At 39.2% G+C, this 22312-nt stretch overlaps 1 protein-coding gene across 1 annotated transcript; it reads left to right on the forward strand.

The window, feature by feature from the left end:
* Positions 1 to 4494: 4494 nt before the first annotated feature.
* Positions 4495 to 17673, forward strand: ALAS1 (5'-aminolevulinate synthase 1). The gene is made up of 11 exons (XM_014058292.2): positions 4495 to 4622; positions 6544 to 6791; positions 8056 to 8268; positions 8851 to 9000; positions 9111 to 9333; positions 11972 to 12156; positions 13444 to 13623; positions 13711 to 13875; positions 14907 to 15175; positions 16302 to 16464; positions 17390 to 17673. Exons 2-11 carry the CDS (start codon positions 6569 to 6571, stop codon positions 17548 to 17550), a joined length of 1932 nt encoding a protein of 643 aa, XP_013913767.2. The 5' UTR covers positions 4495 to 4622; positions 6544 to 6568; the 3' UTR covers positions 17551 to 17673.
* Positions 17674 to 22312: the final 4639 nt, after the last annotated feature.

Raw genomic sequence — 22312 nt, forward strand, 5'->3', positions numbered from 1 at the left:
AGCTCATAAAGAAGAAATGAAAGGCTATGCCTAGAGTTTGTTTCTTCATGAAGTAGCTCTGTGTATCTGATAAAATGAATAGTATATTTACTGAAAGAGAAGCTTAACTACAGAGCACTGTAACTGCCGCTACTCAATTACAGTATGCTAATAATATCCCATCTTGCTGATGTGATTACCTACCGTAGTGTCAAAATAATCTATGAAATGAGATATTTAGTATTTTATATGGATTTGGAAGGATAGGGAAGAAGGGGCAATGCATATAGCACATGTGCAATAACTACAATGCACTTTCATGTTTTAACAATGGAATAAAATTACTAATTGTGATTAATAGATATTATGACTATTGTTAAGAGGTTCCATGTCTTTCAATACCATGGGAAACCTGAGAGGATGGCTGGTAGGCCACTGAGCATGGCTATTCTATTAATTAATTGGCCTCTCTAGGAAAAGGGACTTGCACAGGCCATTTATTTGAAACAGCGTATTTTTCTTATCTTTGTGATTATATCCAAGAATTATAAATAGCCATGTTGAAGTTTTAAGAGAAAAACAATCCAACCCTGACTCCTATAAAAAATAAATGCACAATGGTAAATCCAAACTTTTGGAGCCTCCAGAATGCAACATCAAGTTGGAGAAAAAGTGGGGATAGCAAGCTACCACCACCTCTGCAATTTGTAACCTTTAAAATGGAGCGCTCTAGCTGTGCAAACATAAATGAATTGCGTTTAGGAAGGATTGCTGAATATAATTGTGTCAAATGACCAACAATTACATTTAAGACTTGCTTAGTTCTGGCCCTAGGGGAACACTCAAGCCATGTGAGCTGCCCACTCTCTTAGGATTGGATCAGCACAGAAATTGTATAAAACAAATTCATTAGAGAGCTCTACTGAACTCAGTACAGTTTAAAGCTGTATGATGTTGTATTTCCTTCTAATAAAAGCATGACCATGTTTCATGGTTTAGATTTCATATATCATTTTGTACAAAATATTCCTTATTTATTACATCTTGCCCTAGCGATGCTGGATAACAAACACCACATAAAACCACAATGCAAAATGAATACAATAGATAAAATCTATAAATGAGGCAGAATTCAATCCACAATAGAATAGCAACATCTTGTGCAAACTTTATCAAAAACATCCAAAATAACTCCCCCCTCCCTCAAAGTTTCAAGTGATATTGCTATGTGCTCTGCCTTGACCTCCAGGAAGGAAGGCAAACTATAAATTTCCATGCACGCCCTGTGATTAGATAGCCAGGCAGCATATGAAATGCAGGGTAAAATTGCTTGATGTGCTATAAAATGGTAGGAGAAATGGTCTTGTAAATGATTGAGAAGCTTGAATAGAGAAATAAAATATCAGAAAAGTACATCATTCCTGGCTCTATCAAAGTCCATCAAATCTTTCTACAAACCTAACAAAGAACATAATCCACAGCCAAAATCTCAACATCCCTCCCCAAAAGCACTGTGACTGACAGAAGTCTACCTTTTATATACAAGGAATGCCTTTGAGGGCTGTCAAACCATTCAACTCCTCTCCTCACTTGGGTAAGAAAAGTAAATGCAAGCAAATGAATTTGAGTTGTTGCTTTTTCATGTTTGTGCAAACTTTTTGCACAAACACAAAAAAGTGCATTTCAATTCAGAATTAATTGAGTCCAGTGCACATTATTAATTAATACATAAAAACCAATTTAAAACTATTTTTAAATCATACTGGATGTAGCAAACTAAGGCACAAAGCTAGAAACCAGGAGACAATGAGTTCTATTTCCCACCTTAGGCATGACAGCAGGGTGGCTGACTTTGGGCCAATCCCTCACTTTCAACTCAACTCCCCTCACAGTGTTTTGTTGTGGGGGAAATAGGAAGAGGAAGAAGCATTAGATACACTCACCATCTTGAGTTATTTATAAAAATAATAAAGGCAGGATAAAGATAAACAATAATACTACAATACATATACCTCGGAATGTAGAAAAAAGCAATGTAGTAGCAGACAGTTTAAGAAACAGGAACTCTTCCAATATCCTGAGTCATTTTGTTTTCATTGGTTACATTATATATATATTTATTGTTGTGAATTATTAAACTTCAGAATTGTTGAATCATAGCACTGAGGTCATGCATCTTTCACATGCAATAACCAGGAAATAAGCCACGCCTACTCCTGTTTGTTCCCTGCCCACTTTCTTTTACTAGAAGAAAGACAGCCACATTTTAACTCTGAACCAAATAGAGGAAGGGAAAGGCTACCACTATTAGCATAAAATAAAATATGACCATGGTTAGGAAGCGAATACTTTTCAGAGCTCGGGCTTCTCAATATTGTCTTGCTTACCACAATAATTCAGAAATAATTATATATTATAGTTCCTTTTAAGGATTTCTCTTTGCTTTACAAAAATACCTTGTTATAAGGAATATTTGAAACTTGCTAGCTTTCAAGTTGTTTTGCCCCTCTTGCTTCTGAAAGGAAGTTCAACAGCTGCCAAAATAAATTTTTAGCTAAACCTTTAAATTACTTTACTATTCAGCTATTGAAAACCAAGACCAAAACATTCAGGCTCAAATTTTAAAATTGCTTTCCTTAAAACGAAGAGATAGCGCTTCCCAATACAGTATACTTTCACGTTTTAAACTTAAATTATAGATCATCAGGCCTACAAGAATAAAATGAAGTCTGCCTCTGCTGCCCTGGGGCAAACATTGATTAAGTTCCATTTGGTGATAAAAGGCTAATGTATAATGTAAAAATAGAAACAACACAACAAGAACATATAATTAATACATCTCACCACTGCCACTCACAAACTATCAGAGTTTTTGTGGATTGCTGCCCTATCATCTGTCAGGCTTGGAGATTTGACCACAGAGCCCTGCTTCTCAGCCCTGGAGATCACCTTTATTTGCACCCTGGCAAGCTGAGAAAACAGCTTTTCTGTAATTTTTCAGAGGTGCCTAAGATACAGAGATTGAGATACAAACCCATTCACAACAACCAATTCCTTTCTGAAAAGTTGAAACAATTATGAAAGAGTACACACATTTGAATATGTGTAGGTTGGCTTTCTCTTATCTTAAGACAAGCTTCACTAAATATACAATTGACTGGATTCACAAGTCATGTTAAATTATTTTAATGATCACTTTAATGATCACGGGGTTCATAGAGTATCTTAAGCCACAACCTTTCCTCCCCAGCAGGCATTGGTAGGAACGCAGATTTTCCCATGCAAACCACTGTGAAGTTGAGATTGCATAACAGGTTTTCCAGAAAGACAGAGAAGAGTGGCAGCTCTGATCGCTCCTCATTCCCAACCTAGGATGAGTACAAACAGGTCAAACTCGATCCAGATCATCCTGACTATCTGCTGTGCTTTTCACCTCTTTCTCCGAGGCTGTTATCCTCATTAACAGAAAGGAGGAAGATTCTAAGGAAATATTTTGCCCTTTGGAAGGACAGAAACCCCGCCCCCACTTGGAAGATAACAGAACTCACACTCCTAGGAATAGAGTAGTGGTTCCCAGAGGGGGGGGGCGTTGATTTTTAATAGGGGCAATTTGAACCTTGTTTAAATCAAGTTAATGGTCTTTTAGGCTTCCTCCGTGTGAGTAGAGTTCACTTTTTGAGTAAAATAAGAATTATACCTCACAGAGGGAGCATCAGGATTTTAGAGATGCTGAGGTGGGACATGGGCAAAAAAAGGTTGGGAACCACTGGAATAGAGGTTAAAATAAACCTGTCTGCCTCCAAGCACGTTAGTTTGAACCAACGGACTTTTTTTAATAAGAGAAATTATTGTTTAGAAAAGAAATACTACTCATGTGAATTTCCCAAGTTTCCTATATGGGCCTAAACTGCATCATTCCAAGATCCTCCTTTCTTCCCGCTGCCGACGCCGACAAGGAGGGGAAATTCCCCACGCAGAGCACACAACTCATCCCAGGAACTTGCATAACCTCTCGACGCAACCGGTCGGGGTTGCTCCGTGTCTTAGTTTGGCTTCAGCGCTACGTTTCGGTGCAGTCGCGTGACTACCCCCTGCCTATTTGGGGAGCAACTTTCTGAAAAAGGGAGGGGGGGCGTAAAGAGGTCGCAAAGCGACCATTAAAGCAGCAACTTGTTTTATATGTACGAAATCCACATATTCTGAGCTTGGAAAAGAGGAGAGATAAGCAGACATAGAGCCTAATTTCCCTTCTCCCTTCAGAATCACTCTCTTGGAGAGATCAGAACCTCCGACTCTACATTATTTATTGGCTGCAGTAGTTCCGCCTATCCACGAAACGCGATGCGTTCCCTCTCCCTCATCGTCTCCTTCTTTCCCCCCGCGAAGCCACCCACGCACCACCATCTGGAGCTAAGAAAGCGGTGGGACCCAAAGGTCTTTCTTTTTTTTTACCGCCGCGGAGCGATACATTCACAGGGAGACGGATTACTTCCGTCTCTCTTGCGAGATTGCTCCAAGTTGCGCAGCTGCCAAGATCCAGCCGGGCGCATCTTCGCCCGCGCCTGCGCATTTCGCCCTTGCGCTCAACTTATATATAGATAAGCGTTCCGAGCGAGCCTCTCAGAACGGGAAAGGTTTGGCAGGTGAGGGCCGGCGGGGGCAGGGATGAGCGCGAGCGCGAACGCGCGCGACCGCCAAGCGGGAGGACAGCCTGGAGTTCGGGGAGGCTGGGGGGGTCCGGTAGCCGCGGGAGGAGGAAACCGGTGGCTCGGGGGGCGGCTTCTCCCCGCTTTGACCTTGTGCGAGGCCGCCCAGCGGAGGCGCCGGAGGGGTTTAACCGGGAAAACGGGCGGCCAGCGTCTTTGAATCGCCGGGGCGGCGGCAGAAGGCGGCCGGAGAGTGCTTCGTCCCCGGGAGGGAACCTCGCCCTCCCCGCCCTTGTCTCTCGGTTGAAAGGAAAGAGGCGCCTCAGAGATCGGCGCTCTCTTCTTGAATCCCAAACGATCCGGCCTGGCTGCGTCCCAGGGAGAAAGGGCATCTCGATGTCTACTGGGTTGAAGCCTCTTTAGGGGTTTTCAAGCACTCATGGAGCAGTTGGGGACCAGTTGGGGTCGTGGTTAAAGGCAGCAGGCGCTAGCTACAACCGGCTATAGTCCTGCCTTGAGGCAGCTTGCGTGACTTGGGCCAGTCACTTTCTCTCAGCGCTGGGAAGGAAGGAGGCAATTGCAGATGGCTTCTGACAACCTTGCCAAGATAACTGTAGGGAGTTGGACAGGCAGTCATCAGGAGTCAAGGATGACTTGAAGGCACTCACACAGTCAACTTAGGGTACCAGAGTTCAGTTTTGGATCATCCCCGCCTACAATTTTCTTTGCTTCCATTGTTTTATTTACCATAGGTTATGCTATTAAATAATCATAGGTTATGCTATAAGGGATGCGGTGGCTCAGTGGCTAAGACTTGTTGATCAAAAAAGTCGGCAGTCCAGTTATTCTGCAGATATTTTTTTTTTCCTTTAGTGAATTTATTAAACATAACCTAAATTATATAATGCATATACATTATGTAATTATATAATGCATATACATTATGTAATTATATAATGTATGGACGTGGTGGCTCAGTGGCTAAGACGTTGAGCTTGTGGATCAGGAAGGTCAGCAGTTTGGTGGTTCGAATCCCTAGCACTGCATAATGGAGTGAGCTCCCGTTACTTGTCCCAGCCAACCTAGCAGTTTGAAAGCCTGTAAAAATGCAAGTAGAAAAATAGGGACCATCTTTGGTGGGAAGGTAACAGCGTTCCGTGCGCCTTCAGCGTTTAGTCATGCCGGCAACATGACCATGGAGACGTCTTCGGACAGCGCTGGCTCTTCGGCTTTGAAAAGGAGATGAGCACCGCCCCCTAGAGTCTGGAATGACTAACACATTTGTGCGAGGGGAACTTTTACCTTTATCTTATGTTATAAATTAACCCCTTGCAATGTTTCATGATCTCAGAAACTCTGCTTCCAAGATCATATTAACACTTCAAAGGCTTATATTGTAGCGTAACTTTAGGTACACAAAGCCTGTCCCTGCCAATAGATGAAAGGTTATTTTCAAGGTTTATGTTGTAGCCCAATAACTTGGTGCAGGACAAACTACTTAGCAAAATCTTTATGTTGCAATGTATTTTCCAGTCTACCACTTATTTGTATTTAGAGGAGTACAAGAGGTACATAATTCTGAATGTGTATATCAATATTTCCAGATATTCGTTTAGCTCAGTGTGGTCTAATTTTATGTGGTGATACTAAATTTGGTAACTTGCTGTAGTTGTGAAAAGATTGCTTCACACATAGACGTTATTGCAGAAGAAAGGCTTTTCCCCAAGACTTAGCTGTAGATATGTAGTGTAGGCTGTAATGTATCTCATGTATACATAAAAGCTTCAAATAGATCCAAAGCTCTGTGAGTGAATTATTTTGTTACAGTACCTTCTAAATATGATAAACTGCATATGAAAAAAAACCAAGCATTTAACTTAAAAATAAACAACTGTGTACATTTTTGTTTGCATTTTAGGGTATAAAAGGTGCAGATTTATTTTATGCTTTCAACCAAACCTCTGAAAATGGAAACCATTGTCCGTCGTTGCCCATTCCTGTCAAGAGTATCCCAGGCTTTCTTGCAGAAAGCTGGAAAATCCCTTCTATTCTATGCTCAAAGTTGCCCCAAAATGATGGAAGCTGCGACCAAGCCTGCTTCAAGAGCTATAAGCACTTCAGCAACTCACTGCCAGCAAACCGAAGAATCCTCTTCTGCCAAGGAGAGTAAGTCTAGACCTATTAAATTGACTAATTTGATCTGCCATGAACAAAAAAAAATTGACGAATGAAGGCAAATATACGTGTCCCAGGATAATATTGTAAGATCAAATCTGGGTCTGAAGAAGAGTAAGCCTCTGATCCCAGTAACCAACCCAGATTCAATCTTGCAAAAATCTTTTGCCTCATATGGGGAAAATGTGCTTGCATACATTGTTTAACAGATTATGCCATTTAGAAGTAATCTGGGGCATAAGCACTGCATTGAAGCATGCTATACTTTATTTCTTAATCTATAAATTGATGATAATAATTCTGAAAATAACATTTCATATGTTAAGACTATCTGACAATTTTTGGGAAAGGTGGCAGCCTATTTAAACTTTGAACATCATTCCATGAGTTAAAGGCCAAAGTATATTGTACTTTGCATCCAGCAGAAACTAGGAACAGAGGTGAAGAAAAGCATAAAGCCAGGAAAATAGTGTGTAAAGAAAGTTGACCTTGTGTACAGCAGTATGCTGTAGTTACCCCAAATGGAAAAAAACTTTTTATAAGCTTTTGTTTTTATTGTAGAAAATATTTTCAATAACTGTTTTAAGCACTGCTACATTATACTTTTAGTGCATTAAGCAATGACCTAAACCTAATATAGGAAGGAAACTTTTACAAGCTATAAATTCAGACTTGCATTGTTTGAACTTCATAGTTCTCATAAGTTTTGGTAGATATAATTATCTAACAATTTTCTTTAGAGCAAACACACAGCATGCAAAGGATTCTGCGTATTTGTTGGCTACAATTATATGCATGCGTTGTCGAAACAGCTAATGGGAAGTATAGCTGATCTGAATTTTTCAAGTTATTAAAATGCAAATAGTGAAATGAAGTTGTGTTTTCAATAAACGTGCTGTTAGACAATAAATATAAACATATTTTTGTAAGGATGCAAAATAGCGGACAACATAGTCTAAGATATAGTGTTTTTCTGGATAACTTAAACCTGCTCTTTGGAAGGCTTTGAGTAGAAAATACCTTCAGTGCTAATAGTTTTGAAGGAAATCCATCTTTACTTTTTGATACTTAAGGGACCTCAAATAATGCAGTGCACACACGCTGTATTTAAGACACTAAAAACATACATAATGTTCCCATTAGAATGTTCTTCCGATGGTAAGCAGTATTACACAAAGTACAGAGGCATAAGAAATACCTGTTCAATGACTGTTTCACATATTTCTGTTCTGTAATGATTTTTTTTTTCATTCAGAGAACGGAAACTCTACAGATGTGACTAAGCAAAACCCAAGCAGACCCCAGATTTCTGTAAGTGAACCATCTGCTGTTAGCCCAAGTGCTAATCAAGCTCCTGTGAGTAAATGCCCATTCTTGGCAGCTCAGGTGAATGAAGGAAACAATGTTGTCTGTGAAGCCAGCCGGGAACTCCAGGAGGATGTGGAAGAAATGCAAGCTGTAAGAAAAGGTGTGTAGTGAAAGTCTAAGTGTTTGTTTGTTTATACAACATACAAAAAGATAGTTGTGGTAACCAGCTTTAAAGAGAAGAAATTATTAAACTTTTAAAATCAGATACAAATTTGCAACACTTTTCAAATAGTACTTCTGCTAATATCCCATGTTGTTCATCTATTGATTCTATATACCTTCCCTTGACTAATAATTGCAGCAAACTTTGATTTGACAAAGGAAGGGCTTTTAACTCAGATTTTAAAATATCATTGAGCTCTTTTTTCTGTTTGGCTTAGATTTTTTGTTAGCTGAAATTTAATACTCACCTGGATTAATTAATAAAGCTTCTGTATGTCACTTATTGAATGGCAATAACATATGCCGTAGGATATCATCTACCATATCCTAAATGAAAGGCATATAAAATAGTTGTTGCCCGTGAGAGACTCTGTAATAGCGTATACTTATCAAACAGGCTTTACATATAGAAAATGTAACAGAATTATTCAGTAATACTGTATTTGAAATCTTTTTGAACAATTCAACTATTCTGGAATGGCTTCTTAAATTGTTAATGTTACTATATTTTATTGTATAGAATTTACCCAAACACCAGAAAGTACTGTTGAGGTTAATGCTCAGATGGATGGTGAAAAGAAAAATGGCTTGTTGAAGAAATTCCAGGACATAATGTTGAAGCAGAGGCCAGAAAGGGTATCTCATCTGCTGCAGGAAAACTTGCCAAAGTGTAAGGATTAGCTTTGTTGAACTGACTAATAGAAATCAAAACTTGCAGCTTTCAATGTTTTGCTAAATCTAAATAGAAATAATATTTCAGCTTAGTATTTTCATTTTTAGCTGTTTCGACTTTTCAATACGATCAGTTTTTTGAGAAGAAGATTGATGAGAAGAAAAAAGATCATACATATCGTGTGTTTAAAACTGTGAATCGAAGAGCCCAGATTTTTCCCCTGGCAGATGATTATTCAGAATCCTTAATCAACAAGAAAGAAGTGTCTGTCTGGTGTAGCAATGATTATCTTGGGATGAGTCGCCACCCTAGAGTTTGTGGAGCTGTTATGTAAGTATTTTAAGTAAAAAATAACATGTTTTTAATTAGGGGTGTGTAGAATATTGCACAATCATTTTTAAGAAGGTGACTAGATGACTTACTTTCTAGATCAGTGGTTCTCAACCTTCCCAATGCCGCGACCCTTTAATACAGTGTCTCATGTTATGGTGACCCCCAACTATAGGAACCAGTGTCTCAGTTCCTAAGACCCTCAAAAATATGTCTTTTCCAATGGTCTTAGGCCAGGGGTCTGCAATCTTAAACACTCAAAGAACCACTTGGGCTAGTTTTCCAGAGAAAACAAAACACCAGGAGCCACAAAACCTGAGTGGGTACGGCTAACTTGATGTTACTCACTCCCACCGAGTCACTTGACTCCCCCCTAGCCACAGCTTCTCAGGTTTTTGTGGCTGTTTTCTTTTCTATGGGAAATACACACACACATACACACATTTCTCCCTCTCCCCTTCAATCTTTCTCCCTTTCGCATCTCTTTCTCCCTCTCTCCCTCCCTAATCTCTTTATCTGTCTCTCCCTCTCCCCCATCTCTCTCATTCTCCCTCTCCCATCTCTTTTTCTCTCTCCCTCTCCCATCTCTCTCTCTCCCTCCCTCTCATCTCTTTCTCTCTCCCTCCCTCCATTTCTCTCTTTTTCCTTATCTCCCTTCCTCCCCCTCTCTCATTTCTCTCCCTCCCTCTCCCCATCTCTTTCTCCCTCTCTCCTATCTCTCTCTCTCTTTCTCCCTCTCCCCCTTCTCTCTCTCCCCCTTCTCTCTCCCCCTTCTCTCTCTCTCTCTCTCTCCCCCCCTCCCTCCCCCCCTCTCTCTGCTGAGGAACAATCGCCAGCCATGGTGGAGGCCTCCCTTCAGGTGACCCTCCTCCCCCTCTCACAATCCCCTGGCCTTGCTGTGTCATCCCTCCCCCTCACACGAGAGGAGAAGGAGAGGGAGAAGGAGGAGAGTCGCCAGAGCCTTAGTGCAGGAGCGAAGCAGCTCTGTACCTCCCTTTGCACCACATTCGCCCATTAGACAGCCTTCGCTTCCTGCCACTTCAAGTTTGAGCTTCTGCCTTCCACACTCGGCCAAAGACATGGAGGACACAGCAAGGTCATGGCTGGAGCCTTAGTGCAGGAGAGAAACCACATCCTTTTGTGCCCTGTTAAGACTCTCCTTAAGCGAGCAGCCAGCCGCCCCATGCACACCTTTGCTGCGCTTTGGTGCTCGCTTGTGGGTGGTCTCCCCATGTGTGCGCACCCTCCCAGCCCCACAGCTGGCCAGGAAGTTGCAAGAGGAGAAGGAGGAGGAGGGTCTTGGCCAGGAAATGGGGGACAGACGGGAAGCAAGAGCACCGCTTCCCGCCGCCACCGCCTCAGACCAGGCGAGGAGGAGGAGGAGGATCGGCGGGGCACCTGGGAAAGTGTGCAGGTAGCACAGGACAGGCACCAGAGTGAGCTGGTGGGTCACAGGGGAGCCCGAGACGCAGAGCAGCGCTGTGAGGTTTCGACGCTCCCGCTCCGACGGAAAGCAGAGTGCTGCGGCCAGGCAACCTGGCACGATAGGCAGGGGCTGCTGGGTGGCTCCCCCCTGCCTATTCCCTGCAGCAGCCACTTCCCGAGCTCCACTGAGCCGCCTCATCTGTACCACTCCAGGCCCCGCTCGTAGTGCCGGTCGAAGAATTGGGGCTCGGTGCCGAGGGCGCGCATGCCCGAGTGGCCGCAGATGAACTCCAGCACGGCGCAGGTGCTGTACTTCTTGACGTCCAAAATCAGTGCATGAAGGAGCCACTTCGCCACCACCGCCTTGGCCCGGTTGCTCCCACCGCTCCTGTTGCCTGCCGGCCGGGCCGAGGCAGCAAGTGGGCGGAGGGCAATGGGGCAGGGACATCACTTCTGCAGAAGTGTTTTGCGGGCGGCGGGCAGGGTGGGTGGGGACGGTGTCAGGGTGGCTGGAGGGGTGCAGCAGGCTGTAGCAGAGGCAGGTGCCCGAGAGCGAGAGCAGTGTGCCCAGCAGAAGCGCCAGGCAGCGCCACATCTGCCACCTCCGCCGGTCGAGCGCCCTGGCTCCATTGCCGGCGGCGGCCATGACTCCCTGGCTGGCACCAGCGCGGGGTCGGGGCACACGGGTTGTGGAAGAGCCACACTCAAGACTCTTAGGCGACCCCTGTGAAAGGGTCGTTCAACCCCCAAAGTGGTCGCAGAGAACCGCTTTTCTAGATCCTCTTTGATTATGAAGTACTGTGTCAGATAAATCTTGAGGATCCTTCTTGTATCTAATAGTCTTATTTATTATTATTAAATTCATTGTCACCTATCTTGCCTCAAGGCAACCCTTTTTCCTCCTTGGTTTTCGAAGGTCCAGTGGAAAATAGAATAGCTATATTTATTTATGTAAAAGTTTGGTATGACCAGTCATCTTAAACCCAAGTTTCTGTGGCTCCCAAAAGCAGTAAAAAAAATTTTTGAGACAGAACCTATTTTTGAGGCTTATTCATTAAATTAATCAAATTGATTACTTGTTCATTAATATTCTGGAATCTTGGATAAAATCTTATAATTAAGTACTCTAGAAATAATTATATGAAGTAGCATAAACCCAAATTGCAAGAATAATGTTACCCTAAGTGGTGCCACTGATGGAATTTTCTCACAGGGAAACACTGAAACAACATGGTGCAGGAGCAGGAGGCACAAGAAATATTTCGGGAACCAGCAAATTTCATGTTGATCTTGAAAAAGAATTGGCTGATCTTCATGGAAAAGATGCTGCTCTTTTGTTCTCTTCTTGCTTTGTAGCAAATGATTCAACACTCTTCACATTAGCTAAAATGCTACCAGGTAAGATCCAATTTTTCCTATTATTTTCCAAGGTAAATATTTTAACATAACAATTCTATAGCATTTTCTTCTACAGGTAAGTTCTCACCTTAGGACCGCAATCAAACCCAAAATTTCCATTGCTAAGGGGGGCAGTTGTTAAGTGAATTTTGGCCATTTTACAACCTTGAGTGCCACAGTTTGGTGAATCACTGCAGATATTAAGTTAGCAACACAGTTGTTAAGTGAATCAGGCTTCTGTATTGATTTTGCTTGTCAAAAGTCGCAAAGTATGATTGTATGACCCCAGGACATTGCAACCGTCATAAATACATGCAGTTGCTAAGCATCCAAATTTTGATCATATGACTACAAGTGTTGTTACAATGGTGCTAAATGTGAAAAATGATCATAAGTCACTTTTTTCAGTGCCATTGTAAGTTCTAACAAGTTACTAAATGAATGGTGGTAAGTCAAGGATTATCTGTATTGGTAATTGATATTGGTAATTGCATTGATTTCCTTTTAAATGCAGTTGTTGCAAATAAGAATAGTTGCTGGTTCAAAACCATAACTGGTAATTTTAGCAGTTCATCAAGAGTAAATGGTAATTCCTTATCTGTACTTTTTGCTAACTCTTCATAAGGAGCTACTTTTAAAAAACAAGATGTATAAAGATATATGCTTACCTGACTACATGCTTATGGCTACCTTTAATAAAATAGAGTATTTTTCTTGCAAGATTCTCCTAAAATCCATACAATCAAGAAAAACTTAATTTTAATAGAATCCATCATGCTGAGTTAGATTTCTAAAACATTTCATAAAACAAGGAAACTTGTCATAGCAGGAGCAGTTTAACTCCAAAGCATTGTTATCACCTTACAAGAATCATAGCATAAGTTTTATCTTTTCATTGATACACCTACCTTAGCTATCAGCCTCCACCTTTTTTTTAAAATGACAACTTGGACTTGTGTAATTGTTGCCCAAAAACTTGAAATCCATGTTAGGTAAGAACAATTTACTAATATCTGCTTGTAGCTCCAATATTTGAGGGAATTGAAAGAGTTTTCTTGCCTCATGATTTTTATTTGATACCTAGCTAGAGGGATCCATGAAATTGCTGCTGTTACTGGGGATGAGGTATTAGTTGCCACTTGGAATCATCTGATTTCCAACTGGCTTAGTCAGTTGCCCCAGTTCTATTTTGTAAATTAATAAGTACCCAAGTTAAGAAGATCAGTATGTAATGTTTTACACTGTTGGGTTGCATTTATTCTTTTTTTCTTTCTTTCCTTTCCTCAGATTGTGAAATTTACTCTGATTCAGGAAACCATGCTTCTATGATTCAGGGGATTCGAAACAGTAGAGTGCCAAAGCATATATTTCGGCATAACGATGTTGGTCACCTTAGAGAACTCCTGAAAAAATCTAATCCGTCTATTCCAAAAATTGTTGCATTTGAAACTGTTCATTCAATGGATGGTATGTTTGATGTCTGAGGCACATGTTACTGAAAATTTGGAAATGATAATTATAAAAAACCAAAATATAAATTTAACTTTGTTTTAGGTGCAGTTTGTCCATTGGAAGAGCTTTGTGATGTGGCTCATGAGTATGGAGCAATTACATTTGTAGATGAAGTGCATGCTGTTGGACTCTATGGAACACATGGTGGTGGCATTGGAGACAGAGATGGAATAATGCATAAAATGGATATTATTTCTGGAACACTTGGTAAGTATATTCATATGTGCTGAAATTTAGTTTGAAGGATAAGTAAAATGAGTCAAAACAGTGATGGATAATCATTAAATCTTCAGAGGTAATTGCTTTTGGGGTTAAATCTAACAACCCTATCTTCAGATTAATGTTTTTGAAAATATAATTAACTTTACAAAAATCTCCTTTTGATTTTAGATCTTTAAACACAGGTCTGGTCTTTATTTGATGAGGGAATTATGTAAGGGCACTTGATAGGAACAGAACTAGTAATTCCATATAGTAGAAAGCAGTATTTTCTACAGGTAAAATATAAAATGTTCTACAGATAAAATACACTATATTGCCAAAAGTATTTGCTCACAACTGCTTCTGATTATGTGGATGGGTGAGCGAATACTTTTGGCAGTATAGTGTATATTGAAAATCTTTAATCCAAACAAAGCATGATTTGAACTAAGGGAAACTAATTCGTTTAAATTTAAAGGAACTGTGAACTGACAGTATTATGCAAGAGAGAGAGAGAGAACTGTAATCAACTCCCATCTGCTCTTATTTTGCAATTGAGAGATATTGGTTTACCCAAAGTATGCTTTCCCAGTAGATTGCTTTACAAGTAGAGTTTCGTATGTTTGCATTCTTGGGATCTTGCACAAAAGGCAGTAAGCAAATGAGAACATGTATTAGAGATGACAAAACGTTATACAACAATTTCCTAATTTTGGTTATAGATGACAAAATCTAAGATTCCATGTAATTTACTTAGTGAACAATTGCTATCTTAGTATGGAGAGTTCATTCTGTACCAAAACTTCAACTGAAAGCTTCAGATTATTTCATTTTGAATATAGTAAAGTTTATTTAAGGTGTTACTTTATGGTATAGAAAATAAGTTCAGAAATACTTGATGGCAGTATTATGATAAAGGTACCTCCTGCAAGAAGATTTGATACTAGAAGAGTACTGCTTAAAATATCAATTTTTGTATTATTTGTGTTGATTGAGAGATGCCAAGAACTGAGACTTTTACTTTTTTTCCCTTCCAGGTAAAGCCTTTGGTTGTGTGGGAGGCTATATTGCCAGTACGAGTTCTTTAATAGATACTGTCCGTTCCTATGCTGCTGGCTTCATTTTTACCACTTCCTTACCACCCATGCTTTTAGCTGGTGCATTAGAGTCTGTGAGAACACTCAAAAGTACAGAGGGGCAAGTCCTCCGCCGACAACACCAACGTAATGTTAAACTCATGAGACAAATGCTGATGGATGCTGGGCTTCCTGTAGTGCATTGTCCCAGTCATATCATTCCTATCAGGGTAAATATTTAGCATACTATCATTTTACAATAAAGTTTGGAAGCATCAGCAATTTGTAGCATAGAGGAAAGACATGTCTTTAAAGATCATAACTTTTTGCTTTTTGTTAAACTTTGTGTATTAAACCTAATACATGTATAGCTAGTTCTGTTGCAAAAATAAATAGTACATAGACAGTGAGAGGTGGGAGATGCCCAGACATATATAGGATATGTATGGATACATACATAGGAGATGTGTGTGTATTTGTGCGTAACTATTTATTGATATATATATGGGAGACAGACAGGTATATCGAGGAAGAAATGGATAGAGGGATGGGGGAGGATTCATTAAATAGCTGATGGTGACTGGATAAATAAACCTTTTCAAGAATCATTAGGTGATAACAGTTTTTGATGGAAGTTTATTTGATTTCCAAACTGTTTTTGGTAATGAACAATCGTTTTGTTTCCAGAGCAAATGAATTGCTTCATTAACAGAGCTTGGGAAAAATGCCTAGCATGGTGAAGATTAACTGACATTTTGAGAGAATAGAAAACTTTTGTTGGTAGTTGCATCTTTGTCCACTTGAACATGGTGAGATGAGAGCTGTACTTTGTAAAAACAACAACAACAACACATCACTTTGTCAACTGAGGCTCAATAGCATGCCAAAATGATACCAAAATAGAATGGGGCCACTTTTTTCTCCTGTCATTTTGGGGCGTACCCTTTTTCCCCACCAAAAATCATGCATCTAATATTTAGCAGTTTGCCACAAAATATTTCTTCCCAAGAGTTTATACCACAAAAATACAGGGAGTGCATCAAGGCTATAAATTTCCTTGCAGTGAATTATATATTGGGGCTGCATAACTGAAAGAACTCCCTCTATGATGATGGCAAGAAAAGTTCCATTCTCTTATTCCAATTTCCTCTGTCTCTTGCCTTCTTTGTCATATTTCCATAACCACTTTTCTTTTGTCTCTATATAGTTTATATCTCATTAGCAAAGATTAGACACGGTTATGAGAAGTAAGCTTGTTCCATGTAATGGTTGACTTTTTTTCAGGAACCATTATAGTTAGTCAAAAGAAATTGTGCCTTCAGCCTAGAAACTCATCTGATCTTTTATTAATTTCAGGTTTCAAATGCTGCTAAAAATACTGAGATCTGTGATAAAATGATGAACAAACATAGCATCTATGTCCAGGCAATAAATTATCCCACTGTGCCACGTGGAGAAGAGTTACTACGTATTGCCCCTACACCACATCATACTCCACAAATGATGAATTATTTTATAGGTGAGTGAAAAAACCCAGCTTTAAGGTGTTATTCTTGACCAGAATATGCATTTCTGAAGACATCTTCATATAGAAAAAGGAAGTGCTATGTTGCTGGCCTGTATATGCAATTTCTCAGCTGTAAAAAGAGATCAGATCAACCATTCAATTTCTAAACTGAGTTTATTTATTCATTCTATTTATATAGTTGCAGGTCTCAAATGTCATAACTCTAGCAAGTTAAAAGTACTGAAAAACAAGAAAAAAACACATAAAATTATATATAACATGTACAGCAACAAGGAAAATCAACCAATGATTTTGTTAACCAAGTATTTTTTATGACTGGTAGTAAGGATCTAGCTTAGCTACACTTGTTTAAATAATTTCCTCTCTCTGTAATTAAGACAAATTATCATCAATATTGCTTGGTTTCATTTTAGAAGGGCCTTCAATCAAATATGCCTCCTTGTTGGCAACTTGCTCTTGAATTGAGCCTTCAGATGGTAGGCTATGGATCTCTTGCCTCTGTATAGTAAGCCACAAGTGTCCAAAGCACATATTTGTGTTTTAGGGCTGTATAAAGCATTTAAAGGGGGCAAAACGTTAGCATGTTTTAATCTTTCAATTTCTAGAGAAAGAGTTTGGTAAAGAGATGATAGATTTTGGAATTGTTTTAAGATTTTACTAGGAGAAATCTAAGACACACACACACAAACATACATACTTAAATGGTAATAGTACTTAACTCTTTAAAAGTAATCTTTATGTGCAATTAACTCATTCAGTATTAAGACAATAGTGAATCTATTACTGAAAGAACAAAACCAGTGTTTTAGGTTTTGCTGGATTTTTGTCATTAATATGTTTTCACAAATTAAAGCTTACAATTGAGGAAGAAAGTAAACTTCTTTACATTATCAACTATGTTTTTCTTTTCTTGTAGACAACCTGCTAAATACCTGGAAGGAAGTGGGCCTAGAATTAAAACCCCACTCCACAGCGGAGTGTAACTTCTGTAGTCAACCCTTGCACTTTGAAGTTATGAGTGAAAGAGAAAGATCCTACTTCAGTGGAATGAGTAAACTTGTGTCGGCCACTGCTTGAAACAAATTGCAGCTTCATCTATGTTTAGAAGTCAGATATTCAAGATATATGTTACAGGTTATTATGTGCATCTTACTCTATGGTCTGAACAAATTTCTGGAAAATAAAGTTTAAGATGATGTTTGCCAGTTCTTTATTTTATAATCACATTTCCCATTGTCATGTCTAAATAGATATAAAATATGTTTGTACTAATTTTGAAATATATAACAGATCCATGTTGATACATTCGTCCTTTCATTTTTTAGTAACATGGTGCCATGACGTAAAGTAAATGAGATGAGAGAACTTGTTCATTTTCATTGTACATTTTAGCTATATGCAGCCACACTTTGAGGGGGATATGTGCCAACTTACAGCAAGAGGTAAAGCAGAGTGCAGAAGAAATACCACATATTTAGTGCTTTAAAAGGAGAAAAACAAAAGAGAAACATTGGCTAGTTATTAAGGACTAGAGGAGTTTTCTTCGTACTTCAAGTCCAAAACACTACAAATATATGTATGATCTGGCAGAGAAGGCATTCCGCTGATCCTGGTCTGTCAGGGAATTACATTTGGCAGGTCCCAGGAGGTAGGCTTTCTCTGCCAGGGTGCCCCTCCACTTGTGGAATTTTCTCCCGCTGGACATCAGGTTAGCTCCATCCCTCTTAACATTCCACAGGTTCCTCAAGATCTTGTTTTGTCTCTAACTAGATGCAGCTAATTAGTCCTTTAATCAAGACATGGATAGAGTGAAGTCTGTACATAACAGTCTTACTTTACACATGAAGTAAGATAATGAAGCCATAGTTAGACTCCAAGAGGGCTCTATCTTGGTTGCTAAGCCAGGCTTATGGCTTGGCATGCTGTGCTTGCTTCTACTTGGCAAAAACATTCACACCTTGTTTATTTTATCTGTGCATATTTATTGCAATTCCAAAATCTATATTTGGACAATGCCTTTATTACAAGCCATCAAAAGTGTACAAACTTGGTATTTCTAAGGGAAAAAGTTTGAAGAAAAAGGAAATAGAGGTGAAAGGTATAAAGGTATTTAAATAAGAATAGTAAAGGAGCAAACTTAAGTTTAATTAGGTGTTAGGTTGTTAGAACATAGGGTAGACTGTTGTTCCTTTCAGTAATACCTACTTGGTTTTCTCACCAGTTAGATCCTTATTAAAATCTAGAAAAATGCCCAAACTTTATATACTTGAACAAGGCGGAAGAAGCATATTATCTGATATCCTGTAGGTTGCCTGTTAGACAAAGTTAGATTACCAGTCGCCCAAGGAAAATTGATGGACTTCCATATCTATTTAAACATAAGGTACAATGAGTTCAATGGAATTACATCCATATAAGTAAAGTATGTGAATGTGCGTGAGCTTGTGCAAATGACTGCAAACTTAAGTATGTTGTGATACATCCATAATAACTATTAATCTAATCTGGCAACTCTTAGGACCTTGAACTTTATTTTGAACTACTAGAGTACATATTAACAGATGTTTTGTATGCTTATACAATCCTTTTTTAAATTCTTTCTTCAGCCTTTTTGGAACATGCTTCTGCAGCTAAACAAAAGGAAAAATAGCTGGCACATACAGCTTTCACCTGCAGCTGAAATAGTTTGGCCCGCTGCCCTTGGCAGAATTGAGTAGAAAAAGAAGCCATTATTGGCATGGCACTTCATCTTTTTTACAGTACACTGAGGACATATTTTCTTGCTAGCATTTTTTGGGGGGTAAATGGGACTAACCTTGTGATTTGAAACATCCCTATTATATCCTTTCATTAGTGTCTGCTTCCATAGCAGCCCTGGAATGCAAATGTCATATCTGTCTCACCTGTTGATGTCCAATTACCAATTATCAAAGAACTTCAATGTTATCCAATTTTTGTGGATTCAATTTTTTTCAAACAAGGGGAGAGGGGATCCAAAGTTAACTTTGTTCTTGCTCCCCTTCCCCCTCATCAACAGCACCATAACTCAATTCTGAGGAAGAAACCTTGAATTAGTAGTGTTTGCTATGTTCTTCAGGGATTTTCCTTCTAAAAAGCATGATGGGCTATAGGCATATACTGTATCTTTGCTCACTCTATAAGTCTCCACTAAGGAGTGTGGGCCATGGTCCTCTGCCTTTCAGACATGTTTGGTTCCATCCCTCCCTTCCTCAAAAGTTCAATTTATCCCTCCATTCTACTCTAAATCATTGATATGTTAATATCCATGATATTATATTGCACAAAAGTGGAACAAAGACTTTGAAAAAGCTGGAATATATTTGATTTCTACCTTCTCTACTACCTTCTCTACCTTTTTCTATTACTGTTAGAAGGTATTACAGGCTAGTAACGATGCAGAGGTGCTAATGGTAAAAGTCAGGGAATCCAGTATGTTCCGCTATTGATAGTTTTATAACAATTAAACCCTTATTTTTCAAACTTAGCAATTTTAAGAGGTGTGGACTTGAATTTCAGCATTCCCCAGCCATCATGCCAGGCTATAGGAATGCCCTATAGCTGCACTTTTTCAGAACTCTAATTATCTGTAGCTTTAATTTTATATAAAAGTTCCCCCTAGTGGAAACTGCGACAATAGGCTTTTCTTTACAGTACTTTTTTATACTCTTTGCAAGGAATTTATGTTTAGAGCACTAACAGCATCTACGACATAATACATGCACTTTCTAAACATTAATTAAATAATGATTAATAGTTTATCTTTCTTCCACACAAAAGCTTACCTGTTCAAAATTCTAATAAAGTGAATCAGATGCCTTTATCACCACTAATTCTGTCAAAGTCCAGAGAAAATGGTAAAGCTTTTTGAGGAATTATTGCAATTTTTAAAAAGAAAGAAACAAAAAACAAAAACACAAAATATGAGTAATATTTACATATTCATTAGTTATAACATTGTAATCTAAAACAAACAATAAAAATAAACTTGTTTTAAATACTTTTTAAAATGTGGTTTATTCTTACTTAATATGAAATATATGCCAAGGGGGTGATGGTTATTTTTTTTATTAGCACAAATAATAATCTTTTAAAGAATGAATAAATTATACATTTTTGGAATCCAATTTTTGGAATAGTAACATTATTTTTCCCTCAATATAATTATTCTATATTCCATAAAACTAAAGCTTCTCAAAAAACAGGTTCCACTTTTGGAATATAATTCAATATAACATAATTATAACTTGAAAATAATTATCCAGACTTCTATTTATATATATTACAACATTCTTCTAAAATAAACCAAAACCAAACATAACCAATTATATATGTTAATATACCTTCAAGTTTCTTACGCCAACAATAGAAAAAAAACCCTTCTGATAAATTCCATGAGGAATCCAATAGGTTGAAAATAAAAGTCTTTTCATGGATTAGCTTCAAAGAAGTAACATTAAAAAGAACTTGTATCTATTGATTATCTATTGTTCCATTAACAGCTATTTCAGTTCTTTATTCTCTAATTCATAAAGATCATTAATTTAAATTTAAAAAATATATAATTTCTAATATAGTTTTGAAGTCAGTTTAATTTCAGAGAGAGTCTTGATCAGAAATAATAGTACTGCATTTTTGAAATCAACAGCCCTTCCTCTAGAAATTTTCTAGATTCAAAGATAGAGCCAGCTTATCCAGTGTCAGCATCACTCCATTACATAATTAGGAAAGAAGACCAAGAGACTCCATGGATGGGAAATCCAAAGTACTTTTACTAATTATAAATGGTAAGCAAGCAGTTGCGAAGCAAAGTCAATTAGGCGCGAAAGCGATTGATATATAGAATAGTCCATTCTCCACCCCTTAGGATCATAGCTCCAGGCCAATCATAAGTCCTTCAAGTGTCAGGTGTGAGATAACTTCAAACAGGCATCACGAAGATGGAATGTCGAGGCCGTTAATCAACGCGGGAAGCTCTCACGCATGCGCCATCCGAGCATCTCGAACATCCTAGAAGATTCCTCCAGCACATCAATTAACCCCTCCCAAATACCAGCCCTCCCTCCCCGTTTCATGGCAGCTGAAGCAACAGCAAGGCAGAAGCTGACATCCGGCCGCCCCCCCCCGGAAAAAGGCTGTTAGGCCTGGGAAAAAAAACAAACGAAACAGACAAACAACAAAACACAAAAAGAAGAAGGGGGGGGAAAGAAAGTCAAGGCTTGTCGGAATAAGCAGCATAAAATTTCTGAAGTAGGCGGGGAGCACGAACATGAGATTTATCAACCCATTCTGTGTGGGAGGGAGGAAAATGCTTCCAAGCCACCAGGTATTGGACGCGATTACGGTGCTTGCGGGAATCAAGAATGGCACGAACTTCAAAATGACGTTCCCCATCAATTAGCAATGGAGCAGACGGAGGATCATCAGGGGGACGCAAGCGGGAAACCCGAACAGGTTTGATGAGGTTAATGTGGAACACCGGGTGGATTCGGTTGAGGTGTTTTGGCAATTGTAAACGAACAGAAACAGGATTGATGACCTTTACAATAGGGAACGGGCCAACATATTTGGGTCCCAATTTCTTTGACTTCTGCGTAGTGTGCAGGAATTTCGTGGACAAATATACCAAATCCCCAGGCCGGTATTCATAGGGCTGAGAGTGCTTTTTATCCGCTTGCTTCTTATGGGCTTTATGTGCAGCGTCCAAAGTGGAGAGGGTCAATGGCCAAATGCGACTGAGACGCTCACTCCAGTCCGCAATTGAAGGGACTTGCGGTTGGTCACTAGGCAATTCGGGAATAGGAACAAAATCCTGACCGTA

Source organism: Thamnophis sirtalis, unplaced genomic scaffold, assembly GCF_051295495.1.
Source record: "Thamnophis sirtalis isolate CommonGarterSnake01/CBP01778 unplaced genomic scaffold, rThaSir2_p1.2 scaffold_3, whole genome shotgun sequence".
NCBI classification, from domain to species: Eukaryota; Metazoa; Chordata; class Lepidosauria; order Squamata; family Natricidae; genus Thamnophis; species Thamnophis sirtalis.

What these genes read in the sequence shown, in the direction of transcription:
- ALAS1 (XM_014058292.2), top strand. Translation starts at nt 6,569, where the DNA reads ATGCTTTCAACCAAACCTCTGAAAATGGAAACCATTGTCCGTCGTTGC. An exon ending in TATTATTTCTGGAACACTTG is followed by an intron (nt 13,876 to 14,906) that starts GTAAGTATATTC and finishes TTTCCCTTCCAG; the next exon opens with GTAAAGCCTTTGGTTGTGTG. An exon ending in GTCATATCATTCCTATCAGG is followed by an intron (nt 15,176 to 16,301) that starts GTAAATATTTAG and finishes TATTAATTTCAG; the next exon opens with GTTTCAAATGCTGCTAAAAA.